This window comes from Stegostoma tigrinum, chromosome 1 (assembly GCF_030684315.1).
Source record: "Stegostoma tigrinum isolate sSteTig4 chromosome 1, sSteTig4.hap1, whole genome shotgun sequence".
NCBI classification, from domain to species: domain Eukaryota; kingdom Metazoa; phylum Chordata; class Chondrichthyes; order Orectolobiformes; family Stegostomatidae; genus Stegostoma; species Stegostoma tigrinum.
This window is the reverse complement of record NC_081354.1, coordinates 169,867,013-169,887,841: the sequence shown is the minus strand read 5'-3', so window position 1 is coordinate 169,887,841 and position 20,829 is coordinate 169,867,013. Positions and strand designations below refer to the sequence as shown.

At 46.8% G+C, this 20,829-nt stretch overlaps 2 protein-coding genes across 3 annotated transcripts in view; both read right to left on the bottom strand.

Annotated features, from left to right (window-relative positions):
• ubox5 (U-box domain containing 5) overlaps positions 1–15,204 on the bottom strand; it is a 33,821-nt gene extending 18,617 nt beyond the window's left edge. For both annotated transcript variants that reach the window (XM_059650256.1, XM_059650259.1), the window contains exon 1: positions 15,088–15,204. The gene's annotated coding sequence lies outside the window, so the exon portion shown is untranslated. The remainder of the gene's footprint in view (positions 1–15,087) is intronic.
• LOC125455411 (FAST kinase domain-containing protein 5, mitochondrial) lies at positions 2,595–15,204 on the bottom strand. The gene is made up of 2 exons (XM_059650250.1): positions 15,088–15,204; positions 2,595–5,391 (listed from the first exon to the last, which is right to left on the bottom strand). Exon 2 carries the CDS (start codon positions 5,352–5,354, stop codon positions 2,841–2,843), a length of 2,514 nt encoding a protein of 837 aa, XP_059506233.1. The 5' UTR covers positions 5,355–5,391; positions 15,088–15,204; the 3' UTR covers positions 2,595–2,840.
• Positions 15,205–20,829: the final 5,625 nt, after the last annotated feature.

Below are 20,829 nucleotides of genomic sequence, written 5' to 3'. Positions count from 1 at the left end.
TGTTTACAAGATAAATATTGGCCAAGATACTGTGAAAATTGGCCTGTTCTTCTTTGAAATGGTGTTGGGGATATTTTACACCCACTTGAGAGGTCGACTTCAGTTTAATGTTCTGTTAGAATGGCAATGACCAACATAGCACTCCCTCAGGGCTGCACTAGGACAGTTGTATTATTTCAGTGCTCCGGTGTCTAGATTGAGGTGACACTTCAACTTTTTAAGGTCAGATGTATGCATACTATCATCTGAGCCGCACAGAGTCCATAACATTAGATGTTTTCAGATGTATACACTTCACATCGATTGAGATGTCGATGATTTAATGGGCATTTACAATATTCATGTTTTGACTTTTATTAGTTTTGTGGCACAAATGTTGCTGGTACTAAAAACAGTACAATGATAGTTTTGTACAGTCAAACTCGAAGATTGAGAAGGAAATTGCTTTTAAAATAGAAGTCCTGCCGAGTACAGTCAGGCACCAACATGTTTGCATGATCCATTTCACTATTCCTTAGTTGGCAAAAGGAAAGAAAGTAGCCAGTGTTTCTGCTCTCATTTGCTGCTCGATGTCGCTCAGAATCACGTGTATTTGCATGTACAAAGAAAACAGAACAACAAAAATTACAGCACAGGAACACGCCCTTAGGCCCTCCAAGCCTGCACCAACATGAATGTGAACAACAGGCAACAGAATTATGCTGAGGAGAAATCTCAAAAAGTGCACAAAACTTTGAAATCTCTGCCTCACAGTAGTTTGGTTTCTCCTTTCTGGGATAAATTTAAAGACTGAGATATGACAGATTTTTGTATCAGAGATATTGGGAACTGCAGATGCTGGAGATTCCAAGATAATAAAATGTGAGGCTGGATGAACACAGCAGGCCCAGCAGCATCTCAGGAGCACAAAAGCTGACGTTTCGGGCCTAGAGCCTTCATCAGAGAGGGGGGTGGGGTGAGGGTTCTGGAATAAATAGGGAGAGAGGGGGAGGCGAACCGAAAAGATGATAGGCGGAGAGGAGAGTATAGGTGGGGAGGTAGGGAGGGGATAGGTCAGTCCAGGGAAGACGGACAGGTCAAGGAGGTGGGAAGAGGTTAGTAGGTAGGAGATGGAGGTGCGGCTTGGGGTGGGAGGGAGGGATGGGTGAGAGGAAGAACAGGTTAGGGAGGCAGAGACAGGCTGGGCTGGTTGTTTGATGCAGTGGCGGGAGGGGAAGAGCTGGGCTGGTTTAGGGATGCGGTGGGGGAAGGGGAGATTTTGAAGCTGGTGAAGTCCACATTGATACCATTGGGCTGCAGGGTTCCCAAGCGGAATATGAGTTGCTGTTCCGGCAACCTTCGGGTGGCATCATTGTGGCACTGCAGGAGGCCCATGATGGACATGTCATCTAAAGAATGGGAGGGGTAGTTGAAATGGTTTGCGACTGGGAGGTGCAGTTGTTTATGGCAAACCGAGCGGAGGTGTTCTGCAAAGCAGTCCCCAAGCCTCTGCTTGGTTTCCCCAATGTAGAGGAAGCCACACCGGGTACAATGGATACAGTATACCACATTGGCAGATGTGCAGGTGAACCTCTGCTTAATATGGAAAGTCATCTTGAGGCCTGGGATGGGGTGAGAGGGGAGGTGTGGGGACAGTGTAGCACTTCCTGCAGTTGCAGGGGAAGGTGCCGGGTGTGGTCGGGTTGGAGGGCAGTGTGGAGCGAACAAGGGAGTCACGGAGAGAGTGGTCTCTCCAGAGTGGGGATGGAAAATTGTCTTGGGTGGTGGGGTCGGATTGTAGATGGCGGAAGTGTCGGAGGATGATGCGTTGTATCCGGAGGTTGGTGGGGTGGTGTGTGAAAATGAGGGGGATCCTCTTGGGGCAGTTGTTGCAGGGGCGGGGTGTGAGGGATGTGTTGCGGGAAATACGGGAGATGCAGTCAAGGGCGTTCTTGACCACTGTGGGGGGAAAGTTTTGGTCCTTGAAGAACTTGGATATCTGGGATGTGCGGGAGTGGAATGCCTCATCCTGGGAGCAGATGCGGTGGAGGCGGAGGAATTGGGAATATGGGATGGAATTTTTGCAGGAGGGTGGGTGGGAGGAGGTGTATTCTAGGTAGCTGTGGGAGTCGGTGGGCTTGAAATGGACATCAGTTACAAGCTGGTTGCCTGAGATGGAGACTGAGAGGTCCAGGAAGGTGAGGGATGTGTTGGAGATGGCCCAGGTGAACTTGAGGTTGGGGTGGAAGGTGTTGGTGAAGTGGATGAACTGTTCGAGCTTTTGGCCTCTTGGAATCACACGGAACGAGAGAAAAGGCAGGTAAGTGAGGTTGAAGCCCAGAACCTGTGCAGCAGGCTCAAGGAACAATGTGGTCTACTCTTGCTCTGTTTTGTAAAGCTCCTATGTTAACAGGAGGTTTTCCCCTTCTCCATAGAATAGCATTCTCAATTCTTTAGAATCTCCACAGTGGAAGAACAAATACTTCACCAACATACTTGTTAGGGTTCAAAAGTGTACCCGAGCAGATATGGGGACCTTTGAGATAGGAGAAAAATAAACAAAGCACTGTAAAAAGTAAGCAGAAACAAAACTATTAAAAAAAGTCCTAATAGCATTTTTTATTGGAACCAAACAGCTAATTATTTACATCTATAACTCAATTAGCAGACTGACTAAATTCAATTGTGCAATTCAAATACAGCTTCTGGCATCAGCTCCCAAATAGCAAATATTTCATCACAAATCAGTTTGAGTTTGATGGAAAACCAGTACTGTAGACTGTTTTTATTGTATTAAATTCAGCAATTAAATATAGCTTTAAAAAAGACAAGTCCTCTCTCTGGAAGGCACCCCCTCTAATTCAATCCAGTGAACTGTAGAGTTTCTGGTGCAAGTAGGACAGTTTCTCGGATCGAGTTCGTTTGAGTAATGGGAACCATTCCCAGTGGGGCAGTTCTACCACCACATAGCCAGCTTTAACTAGCTGTCTCCTCTTCATACTGTGTAACCCCAGGAGAATGTGGGTACCGTAGCAGTACTGATTGCGGTTGGATACCTGAATAGCGAGTTTTCTAATCTCTGATGTGCCCTGAGGCTGGCTGGCAGCTTTCTCTATCGGAATTTTTGTATTAGTTAATGAGTTTAAAAGACCATCTGTTAGGGGCACTCCACTTTGAAACAGCTTTAGATTCAACCCTGAATGAACACCACCTTCAACCCCTGTTCTGAGCACATTTTGTGTGGTCCTTACAGCTTTTCTCTCAGCCACATGGTCAGGCTGACCTTTTAATGTTGAGCTGCCAGCTCTGCATTTTGCAAGTTGGGAAATTAATTTGCCTGTGACAGGAACGCCGCTGAATTTGAACTCGAGTTTCTGTGCCTTTTCGCTCAGTGCTTCCAGGTTAAGTGGCAGCGGCTGGCCGGAGGCGTCAAAGTGCACCTCGAGATCAGCCGACCTGGTGTGAGGCAGTATCAGATGGTTCTTGACAAACTGCGGGCCGCCCAGCATGACCTGCAGCAGCCCAGCGGCTTCCAGTACCTCTGGCTTCACGCAGATGTCCTGCTTGGCGAAATCCCACAGCATTTGTGACACCTCCTGCTGCAAGTGAAGGGGGAGGCGGTGCCCACTGTAATCGTGGCACTCGATAGCCACTGTCCCATCCAGCGTGAAGAGATCTTTCTTCAATTCGAAGGGACTCTCTATGGTCGCTAGCTGGACAAACGGTGGGCTCAGAGCAAAGTCGATGAGATGGTGGGAGAACCTCCCGGTAAAAGCCAGGCCCAGCAGGCTGGTGAGGAAGTGCTCCGGGAAGCGCTGGAACTCGTGCATTTTGCGGTGCATCTGCTCGGTCAGGCTGGAGAAGAAGACCTCAGCGTTCTCCGGCTCGTAGTTCAAACTGGAGAAAGTCCACAGGTACTTGGCGATGTCTTTGCTCCTGCAGTAGTGCACTTTGGAGGGGAGCTTGGAGGCGGCGGCCTCCAGGAGGCGCTCTTCCCGGAAGTGTAGGGACGCACACGCCAGCACGATGTGCATGACTCCTTGTGTGCCGATGCTGGGAATCCTTTGTGGCACCACTTCTCCTAGCCGCTGTAGGAAAGGCAAGTGATCCACATGGGTGTAACGGAACATTTTCATCACGTTTACCAAGCTGTAATTGCTAATGTCGCCCATCCTTGTGGCCACCTTGTCACCAATCTGTTTCATCAGCTGCTCAGAAAGCCCATTCTTGGACTTGAAGAAACCAAGGCAGACGGCTCCTACTTCCTCCAGGTTCATCTGCTCCAAGTGTGCGGAGAGTAGCGTCTCCAGCTTCTGCATCAGCTCATGAGGGGCCCGGCGGTTCTCCCCGATCACGTACAGGAGTTGGACAAGCTGTGGCATGGTCAGCTCCTTCCACCGCAGCGCTGTATAGCTGAGCAGGATCTCCATGTAGTGCGGTGCTCCACGTCCCAGACAGCGCCACAGGTCAGCCACCAACAGGAGCTGGTTGAACCCCATGTCCCACACACGGTGGCAGAACTCTGACTCATAGCTCTTCAGCAGCGTGTGGGGTGAGGAAACCCGAAGGCGGACCACGGCTTCGAAAAGCTGGAGGAGCTCCGGCAACGCGAATGCAGCCCGGTTGTCGACGCTGTACCGGCAGAGCATTGCAAACCGAGAATCTGCCTTTACCGCTGTTTGCTGTTCACCTGGCAGCCTGCTGAGCCGACAGAAAAAATCCACAATATTCTCTGGGGTCAGGCTACTCTTCAGGAAGGAGACATCACGCAGAATCTTCTGGCCCTCTTCCACAGATAGTGACTCACTCTGCTCTGAGCTGTCAAAACAGAGATCCTTGTAAGCATCCCTAAGTTTCTGAAAGCCACGAGGGTCCTCTTTCGTGTCGTAGATCTCTACAATGTCCATGTCCTGCTTCTGCTTTGAGTTGGCAGGCCACTGACCAGCGGTGTACTGCAGCTCATCAGATTTATTGTTGGCCAGTTCCAGCAGAGTGTTCCTGACACTGGACAGGCGGCGAGAGCATGTCACTGTATAGGTGTTACACACTCGTTTAATTCCCACGTTGGATGGAATATTTTCCGGTAAAAGGGACAAATCATCACTGTAATCATCCAGCTCATTGGAAACATTCTGCTTTGGCCTCCTTTTGGTGCTGCTGTAAGCTGCTGGGTTAGAATTAATTTTATAGTCCACTAACCCAGAGGCATCCTTGGACAAGCAGAAGGTGGTCTGGCCATACCTTGCACCTTGCTTGTTATTAACTCCCTTTACCTTTTTTTCAGGGTTTCTCACTTCACCATACCCACTGGGTTTTAAATATGTTCGACGGTCGCAGATTCTTCTGAGCAGCTTCCGCCAGAGGACAGCTGCCATGTTCACCAACAGTGTGGGTCTCAGATTGTGTCCAGTACTGAAAAAAGGTAGAAGAGTAAGTAACTTTGATGCTTTGAGAGTTTAAGATCATCTGCATTTATCATTCAACGGTGGGTTTATCATTTGCACTGATGGATCGGCGACCGCAGTTCACATCCAACAAAATTTGGTAAATCAAAACACACAAGGGAAGTTGTTTCTGTACAGCAGAATCCAATGTCAAAATCTACACCATTTATTTTGGGTAAAGTTCCAGTAGGATACCACCTGCACTGAGGGATGGTGTACCATCCCTCGTCCCATGGGTTGTGAAAACTGATTAAATTCTCGTTTAGCCCTTACCATTGGATCAGTTAATTGGCCTGCCATTCTTTCCACTAATTCACTCATGGGCAAGTGTGAAGACAGCAATCTAAGACAGTCAGTAAGAAATCCAACCATGAATTCAGAAGAAGCCTCTTTACCTAGACAGTGGTGAGACTGTGGAACCTCCCCACTTCCATCACAGGGAATGGACAAAGCAAATAGTATGGAGGTTGATACTACACATAAATGTCAATGACCAAACAATGCTAGATAAATTTAATCTCTCTCACTGTAGATGATTATTTGACTGTAAACATCTGTACAAGGGAAGATATTGAAGACACTTCAGCCTTTTGCACAGGTCAAACCTAATAAATAGCAGTCTATTAGTGTGTTACATTGGGAGATGAGCTAATTATCTGCTTATTAAACAATACCCAGGAGAACTAATTTAAATGACATACGGTACAAACTTTCAATGGATAAAAAGATACAGAACCACTAACAGTAACATTGTTGTTGAACTATTTACACTTAATGTAGAACTTTAGCCACAATATTCTCAACAGAATAATCCAGTACAGCATTCAGGGATACAACAAACTGTTAGGTTATAAGACATTTAAACAAAAGCACTTTCATAGTGTAACTCTTTTTAAGATCTTGAGTAGCTGGGTTGCCTTATTCACAGTTACCATTCTAATGGATCAAAAATAGCTATCAAATTATTAATAAACTTCAGGAGCATTTAGCTGCGACATCTCCAGTTTAAGAAAAACCTTTCATTATAATGATCAAGGCAAAGTTGTTTTAATTTGAACACTTTAACTTGGTAACCACACCTGAGTATTTCCAGAACTGACCTGCCTAATTAGCTTCACTTCCTCACTTTGTGAGGAAGGAGAATCTCTGGAATCCACTTAAGTTCTGACAACACCATCAAGATTTGGAGACCAACAGGCAGAAAATGGGAGGCAAAATAATGGACCAAACCTTAACTTCAGGGCCTCTTACAAAAAGTTAAAGAATGGTAACTTGTTTCTTTTAATGATCCCTCACTTCCTCAAATATTGGAACATTAGGTATGTGAAATGTATCTGCTTCCTGTTAGGAGAAGGAACCCAAGAAACAAACTAGCCTTAGAGCAGTTACTGTGTCTTTGAACACTGAACGTACTCAGTCTACACTCTTAATAGCTACTGTCACCAAGCACTATATTGATAACTGTATCCTAAGAACTTCGTTCAGCTCTCCCTGATAGGCATGTGCATGAGATTAGGTGGGGCACAATACGAAAGTCTTTGTGCGTGCTTGGGAGACAGAAATTAATAGCTTTAGCTAGATGTTGATGTGTTGAAAAATGACAACTACTTATTTTTATACAGCACCTTCAACATAAAGAAACATTCCATTTTGCTTTAGAGGAACATTATAAAGTTAGATATGACATGTAGTGAAAGTAGAATTTAGTTCAGGTGTCAAAGAGTGTCTTAAAGAGGGAAGGGGGTGAGAAAGACATAAAAATGTCGGGAGAAGATTCCAAAGCATAGCATTTCGGCACTAAAGCTAACATCTCCAATAGTTGAGCAATTGAAAGTGAGAATGCAGGAAATCTCAGAAATAGAGGATCACAGGTCTCATGAGTTGTGAGGATTACAGGTAATGTCCAGGTTGCGAATGGGTTCCCTTCAAGTCCATTTGCAAGTTGATTTATACATAAATCAGAACACAACATAGGAAAAAATAAAGTAAAAATCTGTCCTATCTAGGTGGAAATATTCATAAGCTGAATCTTTAACTTCACAACCCTGTACAGGATCGTGTTCATAAACTGGACATTTGTAAATCAGAACCCTCGTATAGAGACTTTCTAAAAAAAAATCAATTGTGCTGCAGATGTTGCAGGCTAGGCCAGCATTTATTGCCCATCTTAATTGTCCACAGGGTAGTTAAGAGTCAACCATCAAGAGTGAAGACTCAAATATCCCTATCCTTGATGATGGGACAGACCAGCTCGACACTAACAAATCTTCAGCCAGAAATGCTCAAATGGAAGATCCATCTCCACCACCTCCACAGGGCCCCCGCATCAGAGATGTGAGTCTTCAGCCACTGAAGTTCATTCCATGTGTTATCAAGAAATGGTTGGAGCCACTGAGTACTGCAAAGGCTATGGGCCCTGACAACGTTCTGGCAATAGTATTGATGATTTGTACTTCAGAACTTGCCACAAAAATCTTCCACCACATTTATAACATTGGCATCTACCTGAAATATGGAAAGTTGCCCAGGTCTGTCATTAACACTAAAAAAAAGGGCAAATCCAAATTGACCAATCACTGCTCCATTAGTCTTCTCTTGATCATCAGTCAGTGGTGGAAGGTGTCATCAACAGTTTTATCAAGCAGCATCAGCTCAGTAATAAATTCTCTCAAGTGACACTAACAAACCTCCCCTCCAGGATATTGGTGACCCTCCAGTTTAGGTATAACTCACCCTTCTTGTACATGTCCCTCCTGCCCTGGAAGATTCTCAATGATCCACATACCTGAAGACCTCCCTCCTACACCATCTGTTTGGCACATTCAGCTGTACTATCTTCCTGTTCCTATTCCTGTCCTCACAGGCATGTGACACAGGACAAAATCCCAAGATTACAACCCTGAAGGTCCTGCTTTTCAATTTACTACCTAATTCTCCAAATACCCTTTGCAGGATCTTGTCACTCCTCCTGCCTATGCTGTTCATACTAATGTGTACCACATCCTCTGGCTGCTCATCCTCCCTTTTGAAAATGACCCACACCCACTCAGAGACAGAGACATTCTTGTTCCTGGTATCAGAGAAGCAAAAAAATCATCCTGAAGTCTCTTTTCCAGCCACAGAAATGCTTATCTGTGCCCCTGACTATAGGGTCCTCTATTACTACTGCTCTTCTGCACTTTGGCACCCACTTTGCAGTACCAGAGAGAACGACGGTGCCCCTATTCTGGCTGCTGCTGTGGCCATGCCCCCCAACATTATCCGAAACAGTTTACTTTTTAGAGACGGGAATAGTCACACGAGACTCCTGCACTGTCTCTCTGCCCCTCTTATGGTCACCCATCTAACTGCCTGAACCTTGAGTGTGACCATATCTTTAAAATTCCTGTCTATAATGCATTCTGCCTCCTGCACGCTCCTACTGTGTTCAACTGCTGCTCCAACCAATACATACAGTTTGACAGGACCTGAAATTGGACGCACGTCCTGCACTTGCAGTCATCAGACGTCCACAAGCATCCACTCCTTCCACCACCGGTGCTCAGTAACAGTAGTGTGCATTATCTACAAGATGCACTGCAGAAATTCATCATCGATCCATAGGCTGCTCCTTCCAAATTCTCAACCACTTCCTTCTAGGAGAAGGGCAGCAGATACATAGATACACTGTCACCTGCAATTTCTTCTCCAAGCCACTCAGCATCCTGACTTGGAAATACATCTTGTCCTTAACTGTTGAGTCAAAATCCTGGAATTCCCTCCCTAAGGTCATTGTGGGTCTATCTACAGAATACAGACTGCAGCAGTTCAAGAAGGCAGCTCACCAGCACCTTCCAAAAGGCAAATAAGGACAGACAATAAATGCTGGCCAGCCAGCAATGCCATGTCCCATAAGTGAATTTAAAATTGCCATGGATCTGGGGATTTATGTAGTCAGGCCATGAACGGCAGATTTCCCTTCCTAAAGGGCTGTTTTTATGACAATCAACAGTGGTTAAATGGTTACCATTCGGCTAAGTTTTGATTTCAATTTTTATTGAAATCAGAATCACCATCTGCTATGGTGGTAATCAAACCCAGGTCATCAAGAATATTTGGCTGGGGTTCAGGGTTGCTGGACCAGCGACGTGACCATTTCTACCACCCTGCTGGATGACTGGCAAAACTTAATAACGAGTTTTGAGAAGATTTGTAGCTCAGGTTCAGGTTCTGGATGTGAGTTTGCTCGCTGAGCTGGAAGGTTAGTTTCCAGACGTTTCGTCACCATTCTAGGTAACATCATCAGTGAGCCTCCGAAGCAGCGCTGGTGTTATGTCCCGCTTTCTGTTTATCTGGTTAGGTTTCCTTGGGTTGGTGATGTCATTTCCTGCATTGGTGATGTCATTTCCTGTTCTTTTTCTCAGGGGTAGATTGGCTCTACCATCCCCTGAGAAAAAAGAACAGGAAATGACATCACCAACCCAGATAAATAGAAAGCGGGACATAGCACCAGCGCTCCGTCGGAGGCTCACTGATGATGTTACCTAGAATGGTGACGAAACGTCTGAAAACTAACCTTCCAGCTCAGCGAGCAAACTCACATCCAAAACATCATAATTTTGAAAAGTATTGCAATGCATCTGGATGCTGGGGCAATTGTAATTTTCAAGACACACAGTGACGGATTTTGTTCAACAAGGGTATTATGGCAGGTTCTTGCTTGACATTCACATTGTTTTTCTGAAAATAGGTTGATCTCAGAATTTATCATTTGGCTTGGTAAATACAAATAGGGAGAAAATCCTTCGATCATCAGGTAAACTTTAAAAGTTCTGAACCTTCTTTTCAGATTTGAATCTTCATTTAGTATCACTGGAGAGTCAATGGAAAAAAGTGTATATTTGACCATTCTCAGAGCAGTGACAAATTTCCAATTTCAAAGAATCAACCTGTCCACCAAAGTACCTCTGAACTTCAAGCATGGTTCAGTCTCAACTAAATGCTAGTACCAATATCCTGGGTGGGAGATTTGCTAGAGATGTTCAGGAGGGTTTAAAACTGGTGTGGCAGGGGTGTGGGAGCTGGAACAACAGGCTAGTAAGTGCAGGGACTCCGGACAAAGAAGAGACTGAGATATGTATCACAGAGTAAGAGCAGGAAGTTGTGGGGCTCAGAGGGACTGGAGGTCTGGAGTGCATTTACTTCAAGGCAAAACGTATGACAGGTAATACGGATGAACTAAGAGCATGGATTACTGCATGGAATTGTGATGTCATCGCCATTTCAGAGAAACAGTTAAAGCAGGGGCAGGACTGGCAGCTTAACATTCCAGGATATTGCTGTTTTAGATGGGACTGAAAGGGAAACAGAAGGGGTGGGGGAGTTGCATTGCTGATTAGGGATCACATCATAGCTGCGTTGAGGGAGGACACATCGGAGGGATTTTACAGTGAGGCATTATGGGTGGAGCCAGGAATAGGAAGGGTAAACTCACAATGTTGGGAGTTTTTTTTAATAAGAGAGTAGATATGTAGTTAGAAACTAGAAAGGAGACAAACAGGGTTAAAAAGACAAGTCTAAAGCCTTGATGCCTTAACGCACACAGAATTCACCAAAAAGTTGAGGAATAAGCATTACGAATACATACAAGCAGTTATGATATAGGTGCAACTACAGAGCCATGGCTCCAGGACACGAAGGATGGGAAATGAAAATTGAAGGGTATTCAAATTGAGGAGAAGACAGTCTGAAGGTAAAGGTGGTGAGGCGGCATTTTAAGTAAACAATAAATCACTATCATATAATCATGGATGACTTTAATTTATGTATTGATTGATATTGTGGACAAAGATTTCCTGGAGTATATACATGAATGTATTGGTCTGAAAATCATTGAGGAACCAGAGAACATGTTATTCTAGACTGGGTACTGTAAAACAAATAAATTACATTATGCAGGGTCCCTTGGGGAAGAACAACCATCATAAGGTAGAATTCTTCATTAAGATGGCAAGTAAAGTTATCAAATCAGAAACTAGCATCCTTTTATGCAGATTCAGGAACGATTACTGTAGCAGATGTGCATTAGTAAAGATGGATTGAGGAAACTTACTGACAAGGTTGATGGTACACAGGCAATGGTTCATATTTGAAGGTGTGTATGAAATATAACAAATATTCATTTCTGTCTGGCACAAAAATAACAGAAGAAAGGTGGCTCAACCACAGCTTACTTATTATTTTATTAGATCTGAGTTGAGACATAAAATTTGCAAAAATACAAAAGCAAGCCTAAGGATTGGGAGCATTTCAGAATTCAGTGAAAGGTTCAATCATGATGGGGGGAAAAAGATGAAGTTTGAAAGTAAAACTGCAGGGAACATGGAAACTGACCCTAGGCGTTTCTATAAATATGAAGTAAAAAACTAATATAGCTCCGTTACAGTCAGAAGCCAAGGATATCATAACGGGGAAACAAAGAAATGGTGGAATTGAAGAAATACAGTGCTTGGGTTCTATCATCACAGAAGAGGACACAAATAACCTCCAAGAAATATTAGGGACAAAGGATCCAGTGAGGAGGAGGAGGAATTGAAGGAAATCAGTACTAGGGAGAAGATGGTGTTTGGAAATTAATGGGGTTAAAGACTGACAAATCATTGAAGGCATCATAATCAACATCCCAAAATACTGAAGGAAGTGACCCAGGAAATACTAGATGTATTAGAGGTGATCTTCCAAAATTCTATAAACTCTGGATCAGTTCCTACAGTTTGGAAGATGGCAAATTTAACTCCATTATTTAAAAAAGGAGGGGGGACAAAAAGAATAAAAGATCAGTTAGTCTAATGTTAGTCTAAATGAAAACAGAACATTTAAAAAGACTAACGGGATTGACCAAAGTCAGCAAGATTTATGAAGGGCAAATCTTTCTTAACAAATCCACCAGAGCTTTTGAGAATGTAACTAGTAGAATAGATAAGGGAGAAATCAGTGGATGTGGTGTATTTGAATTTTCATATTGCTTTGGATAAGGCCGTTCAAATCAAGTTAGTGAGCAAAATTAAAGAACGTGGAAAAAAATCAGAAATTCTTGGAAAAACCCAGATCTAACCGATACGTGGAAAGAAAGCAGAAAATGATGTTTCGGGTCCAATGAAGTTTTGGTCCAGTTTTGAAGAAGAGTCTCTCCACAGATATTGTCAGATCTGCTTGGTTTTTCCAGCAATTTCTGATTTTGTTTCTGTTTTCCAGCATCTACATTCTTTGTTTCTTTCAAAAAAGAACATGGGATGGGGTTAATACATTAACAGACAGGAAACAGAGTGGGAATAAATGGTTCTATTCTCAAGTGGCAAGGAGTGGGATACTACAAGAATCAGTGCTTAGACCCCAGCTATTCACAATATGTATAAATGGCCTGGATGACAGAATCAAATGCAATATTTTCAAGTTTGTTGACGGCACTAAACTGGGAGGATTGAAGCTTGTGAGGAAGATGCAAGGAATGTTCAAGATGACATGGAAAAATTGGGTGGGTGGCTCAGAGTTAGCACTGCTGCCTCACAGAGCCAGGGACCCAGGTTAGATTCCACCTTCCGCCTGTTCTGTGCTGTACTGTTCTATGTTCTATGTTCTATGTTCTATTTACATAGAACATTACAGCACAGAAAAGGCCCTTCAGCCCTCGATGTTGTGCCGACGTGTCATACCGATCTCAAGCCCATCTAACCTACACTATTCCATGTACGTCCATATGCTTATCCAATGACGACTTAAATGTACCTAAAGTTGGCGAATCTACTACCGTTGCAGGCAAAGCGTTCCATTCCCTTACTACTCTGAGTAAAGAAACTACCTCTGACATCTGTCCTATATCTTTCACCCCTCAATTTAAAGCTATGCCCCCTCATGTTCACCGTCACCATCCTAGGAAAAAGGATCTCCCTATCCATCCTATCTAACCCTCTGATTATTTTATATGTTTCAATTAAGTCACCTCTCAACCTTCTTCTCTCTAATGAAAACAGCCTCAAGTCCCTCAGCCTTTCCTCGTAAGACCTTCCCTCCATACCAGGCAACATCCTAGTAAATCTCCTCTGCACCCTTTCCAAAGCTTCCACATCCTTCTTATAATGCGGTGACCAGAACTGTACACAATACTCCAAGTGCGGCTGCACCAGAGTTTTGTACAGCTTCACCATAACCTCTTGGTTCCGGAACTCGATCCCTCTATTAATAAAAGCTAAAACACTGTATGCCTTCTTAACAGCCCTGTCAACCTGGGTGGCAACTTTCAAGTATCTGTGTACACGGACACCGAGATCTCTCTGCTCATCTACACTACTAAGAATCTTACCATTAGCCGAGTACTTCGCCTTCCGGTTACTCCTACCGAGGTGCATCACCTCACACTTGTCTGCATTAAACTCCATTTGCCACCTCTCAGCCCAGCTCTGCAGCTTATCTATGTCTCTCTGCAACCTACAGCATCCTTCGTCACTATCCACAACTCCACCGACCTTAGTGTCGTCTGCAAATTTACTAACACCCTTCTACACCCTCATCCAGGTCATTTATAAAAATGACAAACAGCAGTGGACCCAACACCAACAAGTACCTTGCGGTACACCAATTGCGGTACAGTTTGCACATTCTCCCTGTGTCTGTGGGGGTTTCCTGCCAGTGCTCCAGTTTCTTCCGACAGACCAAAGATGTGCACGTTAGGTGGACTGGCCATGCTAAATTGCCTATAGCATACAGGAATGTGCATGCTAAGTGGATCAGCCATGGGAAATGCAGGAGTTCAGGACTAGGGCAGTGGTAGCTTTGCATGTGATGCTCTTTGGAGGGTTGGTTTGGATTCAATGGGCTGAATGGCCAGCTTCCATACTGTAAGGTTTCCATGATCTGCAAACATAAGGCAGATATAGCACAGTGGCTAAATTTGAAGTTGTATGCTCATATGTGTAAAACAGAAACTAAGCGTATTATTAAATGATACTACATTGGGAAGTGCGAGAATGTAGAGAGATCTGGGCACCCTTGTACATCAGTCAATGAAAGCAGAACGGCAGGTGCAGCAAGCAGTTAGGAAGGCAAGATAACAAAGTGTGAAGCTGGATGAACACAGCAGGCCAGGCAGCATCTCAGGAGCACAAAAGCTGATATTTCGGGCCTAGACCCTTCATCAGAGAGGGGGATGGGGAGAGGATTCTGAAATAAATAGGGAAAGGGGGGAGGCGGACCGAAGATAGATAGAGGAGAAGATAGGTGGAGAGGAGAGTATGGGTGGGGAGGTAGTGAGGGGACAGGTCAGTCCAGGGAGGACGGACAGGTCAAGGAGGTGGGATGAGGTTAGTAGGTAGGACAAGAGAGTTGCAGTGGGACAGATTCCCTGAGCTGAGAAGCCTCTTCCAGGGATGACTAACCTGAAGAGGTTACCCTCCTCCCTTGGGACCAATCTCAGGGAATCTCTCTCCCACTGCAACTCTCTTGTCATAAGAACGTGGCTGTCAATTTCCATCAACAGCTTTTCAACAGAAACTTGGAATTATTCACAAATTCTGTCTTGATCCATATCACCCACATACCGTATAACCGCACGTTTCTGGGTGAACTGGATATCTGACCAGCTAGTCACTCATACACTATTCAAATATGCTGTGTGTCATACAGTTCTTACCTTCCCCTAAATATCCAGCCAGGTGATTAGGAACAGAAAGGCTGGCTCCACCTCCTTCAAGGCGGTGGCTTAATCAGGAGAGTTTGCTGCCAATACCCCTGGCGTTGTGGACGAGGCAGGACTAGGGATGATCATGAGTTGAAAAAATATGGGTGAAAGCAAAACAAAATGGTTAAATATTTCAGGGAGAGAATTCTGTGCGGCTCTGGAGTAATTAACTGGAGACGTCGGCCAGCACACCTATTAATGACTGCACTAGGCCTCCCTCCATACTCAGAGCAGACTACACCCGCTGCGCAAATGCATGGCTATCCAATTAGCCTGCGCCTCCCGCACATGCGCACAACTGGGCCAATCAGACAGCGCTTTCCGCACATGCGCGCGGACGCCTCAATCCGACAATACCTTCTACACATGCGCACGGCTGCCACAGTGGGACATGCGCAGAGCTCCTATCTCCGTTTTCGGTGCCGTTTTCTGCTGAAGAGATCCTGATGCGGGCACCAAGTGATCGGGATCCACCGGCCGGATCCATACTCGGTTAATACAGCCTTCTCGGCCCTCATCCTTGAGAGGCTCTGACCGCTCCTCCTGTCTTGAGCTCCCGTTGAAGGGCCCCACTCTATGTCCAGGGCTGGATGTGGCAAATGGAAGAGCCGCAAGGTCAAAGATAACAAAACGTGAGGCTGGATGAACACAGCAGGCCCAGCAGCGTCTCAGGAGCACAAAAGCTGACGTTTCGGGCCTAGACCCTTCATCAGAGAGGGGGATGGGGAGAGGGAACTGGAATAAATAGGGAGAGAGGGGGAGGCGGACCGAAGATGGAGAGTAAAGAAGATAGGTGGAGAGAGTGTAGGTGGGGAGGTAGGGAGGGGATAGGTCAGTCCAGGGAAGACGGACAGGTCAAGGAGGTGGGATGAGGTTAGTAGGTAGCTGGGAGTGCGGCTTGGGGTGGGAGGAAGGGATGGGTGAGAGGAAGAACCGGTTGGGGAGGCAGAGACAGGTTGGACTGGTTTTGGGATGCAGTGGGTGGGGGGGAAGAGCTGGGCTGGTTGTGTGGTGCAGTGGGGGGAGGGGATGAACTGGGCTGGTTTTGGGATGCGGTGGGGGAAGGGGAGATTTTGAAGCTGGTGAAGTCCACATTGATATCAGAGATAATGGGAACTGCAGATGCTGGAGATTCCAAGATAATAAAATGTGAGGCTGGATGAACACAGCAGGCCAAGCAGCATCTCAGGAGCACAAAAGCTGACGTTTCGGGCCTAGACCCTTCATCAGAGAGGGGGATGGGGGGAGGGAACTGGAATAAATAGGGAGAGAGGGGGAGGCGGACCGAAGATGGAGAGTAAAGAAGATAGGTGGAGAGGGTGTAGGTGGGGAGGTAGGGAGGGGATAGGTCAGTCCAGGGAAGACGGACAGGTCAAGGAGGTGGGATGAGGTTAGTAGGTAGCTGGGGGTGCGGCTTGGGGTGGGAGGAAGGGATGGGTGAGAGGAAGAACCGGTTAGGGAGGCAGAGACAGGTTGGACTGGTTTTGGGATGCAGTGGGTGGGGGGGGGGAAGAGCTGGGCTGGTTGTGTGGTGCAGTGGGGGGAGGGGATGCACTGGGCTTGTTTAGGGATGCAGTAGGGGAAGGGGAGATTTTGAAACTGGTGAAGTCCACATTGATACCATATGGCTGCAGGGTTCCCAGGCGGAATATGAGTTGCTGTTCCTGCAACCTTCGGGTGGCATCATTGTGGCAGTGCAGGAACTGCCACAATGATGCCACCCGAAGGTTGCAGGAACAGCAACTCATATCAATGTGGATAATAAAATGTGAGGCTGGATGAACACAGCAGGCCAAGCAGCATCTCAGGAGCACAAAAGCTGACGTTTCGGGCCTAGACCCTTCATCAGAGAGGGGGATGGGGGGAGGGAACTGGAATAAATAGGGAGAGAGGGGGAGGCGGACCGAAGATGGAGAGTAAAGAAGATAGGTGGAGAGGGTGTAGGTGGGGAGGTAGGGAGGGGATAGGTCAGTCCAGGGAAGACGGACAGGTCAAGGAGGTGGGATGAGGTTAGTAGGTAGCTGGGGGTGCGGCTTGGGGTGGGAGGAAGGGATGGGTGAGAGGAAGAACCGGTTAGGGAGGCAGAGACAGGTTGGACTGGTTTTGGGATGCAGTGGGTGGGGGGGGAAGAGCTGGGCTGGTTGTGTGGTGCAGTGGGCCTCCTGCAGTGCCACAATGATGCCACCCGAAGGTTGCAGGAACAGCAACTCATATTCTGCTTGGGAACCCTGCAGCCTGATGGTGTCAATGTGGACTTCACCAGTTTCAAAATCTCCCCTTCCCCTACTGCATCCCTAAACCAGCCCAATTCGTCCCCTCCCCCCACTGCACCACACAACCAGCCCAGCTCTTCCCCCCCACCCACTGCATCCCAAAACCAGTCCAACCTGTCTCTGCCTCCCTAACCGGTTCTTCCTCTCACCCATCCCTTCCTCCCACCCCAAGCCGCACCCCCAGCTACCTACTAACCTCATCCCACCTCCTTGACCTGTCCGTCTTCCCTGGACTGACCTATTCCCTCCCTACCTCCCCACCTACACCCTCTCCACCTATCTTCTTTACTCTCCATCTTCGGTCCGCCTCCCCCTCTCTCCCTATTTATTCCAGTTCCCTCTCCCCATCCCCCTCTCTGATGAAGGGTCTAGGCCCGAAACGTCAGCTTTTGTGCTCCTGAGATGCTGCTTGGCCTGCTGTGTTCATCCAGCCTCACATTTTATTATCCACATTGATATCATTGGGCTGCAGGGTTCCCAAGTGGAATGTGAGTTGCTGTTTCTGCAACCCTCAGATGGCATCATTGTGGCACTGCAGGAGGCCCATGATGGACATGTCATCTAAAGAATAGGAGGGGGAGTGGAAATGGTTTGCGACTGGGAGGTGCAGTTGTTTATTGCGAACCGAGCGGAGGTGTTCTGCAAAGGGGTCCCCAAGCCTCCGCTTGGTTTCCCCAATATAGAGGAAGCCACAGCGGATACAGTATACCACATTGGCAGATGTGCAGGTAAACATGTGCTTAATATGGAAAGTCATCTTGGGGCCTGGGATGGGGGTGAGAGAGGAGGTGTGGGGGCAAGTGTAGCACTTCCTGCGGTTGCAGGGGAAGGTGCCAGGTGTGGTGGGGTTGGAGGGGAGTGTGGAGCGGACAAGGGACTCATGGAGAGAGTGGTCTCTCCGGAAGGAGGACGGGTGGGGATGGAAAAATGTCTTGGGTGGTGGGGTCGGATTGTAGATGGCGGAAGTGTCAGAGGATGACGCGTTGTACAGGAGGTTGGTGGGGTGGTATGTGAGGACGAGGGGGTATTCTTTTAGGGCGGTTGTGGCGGGGGTGGGGTGTGAGGGAGGTGTTGCGGGAAATGCGGGAGACACTGTCAAGGGCATTCTGGACCACTGCGGGGGGAAAGTTGCAGTCCTTGAAGAACGTGGACATCTGGGATGTACGGGAGTGGAATGCCTCATTCTGGGAGCAGATGCGGCGGAGGCGAAGGAATTGGGAATAGGGTATGGAATTTTTGCAGGGGACGGGGTGGGAGGAGGTGTATTCTAGGTAGCTGTGGGAGTCGGGCTTGAAGTGGACATCCGTTTCCATCTTAAGATAACAAAGTGTGAAGCTGGATGAACACAGCAGGCCAAGCAGCATCTCAGGAGCACAAAAGCAGACGTTTCGGGCCTAGACCCTTCATCAGTTTCCATCTGGTTGCCTGAGATGGAGACTGAGAGGTCCAGGAAGGTGAGGGATGTGTTGGAGATGGCCCAGGTGAACTTGAGGTTGGGGTGGAAGGTGTTGAAGTGGATGAACTGTTCGAGCTCCTCTTGGGAGCAAGAGGCGGCGCCGATACAGTCATCAACGTAACGGAGGAAGAGATGGGGTTTGGGGCCAATGTAGGTGCGGCAGAGGGACTGTTCCACGTAACCTACACAGAGGCAGGCATAGCTTGGGCCCATGCGCGTTCCCATGGCCACCCCTTTGTCTGTAGGAAGTGGGAGGAATTGAAAGAGAAGTTGTTGAGTGTTCGACTAGGCGGATGAGGGTGTCGGTGGAGGAGGACTGGTCTGGCCTGCTGGACAGGAAGAAGCGGAAGGCCTTAAGGCCATCTGCATGCGGAATACAGGTGCATAGGGACTGGACGTCCATGGTGAAAATGAGGTGTTGGGGATAGGGGAATTGGAAGTTTTGGAGGAGGTGGAGGGTGTGGGTAGTGTCATGGATATAGGTAGGGAGTTCCTGGACCAAGGGGGAGAAAATGGAGTCCAGATAGGTGGAGACGACTTCAGTGGAGCAGGAGCAGGCGGAGACAATGGGTCGACCAGGGCAGGTGGGTTTGTGGATTTTGGGAAGGAGATAGAAACGGGTGGTGGGTGTTGGGGAACAATGAGGTTGGAGGCTTTGGGTGGGAGGTCACCTGAGGTGATGAGATCATGGATGTGCAGTGGGAGCGAGATTCCCTGAGGTTGGTCCGGAGGGAGGAGGGTAACTTCTTCAGGTTAGGCATCCCTGGAAGAGGCTTTGCAGTTCCCATTATCTCAGGTCAAAGAGAGCGCCTACAAAATCGCTGAGCGATCCAAATACCAATTTCAAGGATGGGAAAGGGAAAAGGAGATGAGGAAAAATGTCTTTTGTTCTTTCAACAATAACTGTATGTTTTGCTTTTTAACATAAATATAATGTTCAGTCTATTTATTACAGCAAATAGAGATGTACAGCAAGGAAACAGACCTTTTGGTCCAACTCGTCGATGTGGACCAGATATCCTAAATTAATCTAGTCCTACTTGCCTGCATTTGGCCTATATTCCTCTAAACTCTTCCTATTCATGTGGCCATCCAGATACCTTTTAAATTTTGTAATTGTACCAGTCTCCACCCCTTCCTCTGGCAGCTCATTGAATACATGCACCACCTTCTGCTTGAAAACGTTGCCCCGTTGGTCCCTTTTAAATCTTTCCCCTTTCACCTTAAACCTATGTCCTCTAGTTTTGGACTCTGCCATCTCGAGAAAAGATCTTGGCTATTCACCTTATCCATGCCCATCATGATTTTATAAACCTCGAAAAGGTCACCTCTCAGCCTCCAACACTACAGGTAAAATAGCCCTAGTCTACTCAGCCACTCTCTGTAGCTCAAACGCTCCACCCCTGGTAAAATTCTTGCAGAACTTTTCAGAACCCTGTCAAGTTTCACAGCGTCCTTCCTGTAGCAGGGAAACCAGAATTTCAAGCAGAATTCCAAAAGTGTCCTAACCCATGTCCTGTACAGCTCCAACATGACGTCCTTTAATCAATGCACTGATCAATAAAAGCAAGCCTACCAAACACCTTCTTCACGATACTATCTACCTGAGATTCTCCTTTCAAAGAACTATGAACCCGCACTTCAAGGTCTCTTTGTTCAGCAACACTCCCCAGGACCTTCACAATAAATATATAAGTCCTGCCCTGATTTATCTTACCAAAATGCAGCACCTCACATTTATCTGAGTTATACTCCCATCTGCCACTCCTCAGCCTATTGGCCCATCTGATTAAGCTCCTGTCGTACTCTGAGGGAATCTTCTTCGCTGTCCACAACACTGCCAATTTTGGTGACATCTGCGAACTTACTAACCATACCTCCAGTGCTCACACCCAAATCATTTATATAAATAATGAAGAGGAGTGGGCCGAGCACTGATTCTTGTGGACATCGCTGGTCGCAGGC

What these genes read in the sequence shown, in the direction of transcription:
- LOC125455411 (XM_059650250.1), bottom strand. Translation starts at nt 5,354, where the DNA reads ATGGCAGCTGTCCTCTGGCGGAAGCTGCTCAGAAGAATCTGCGACCGT.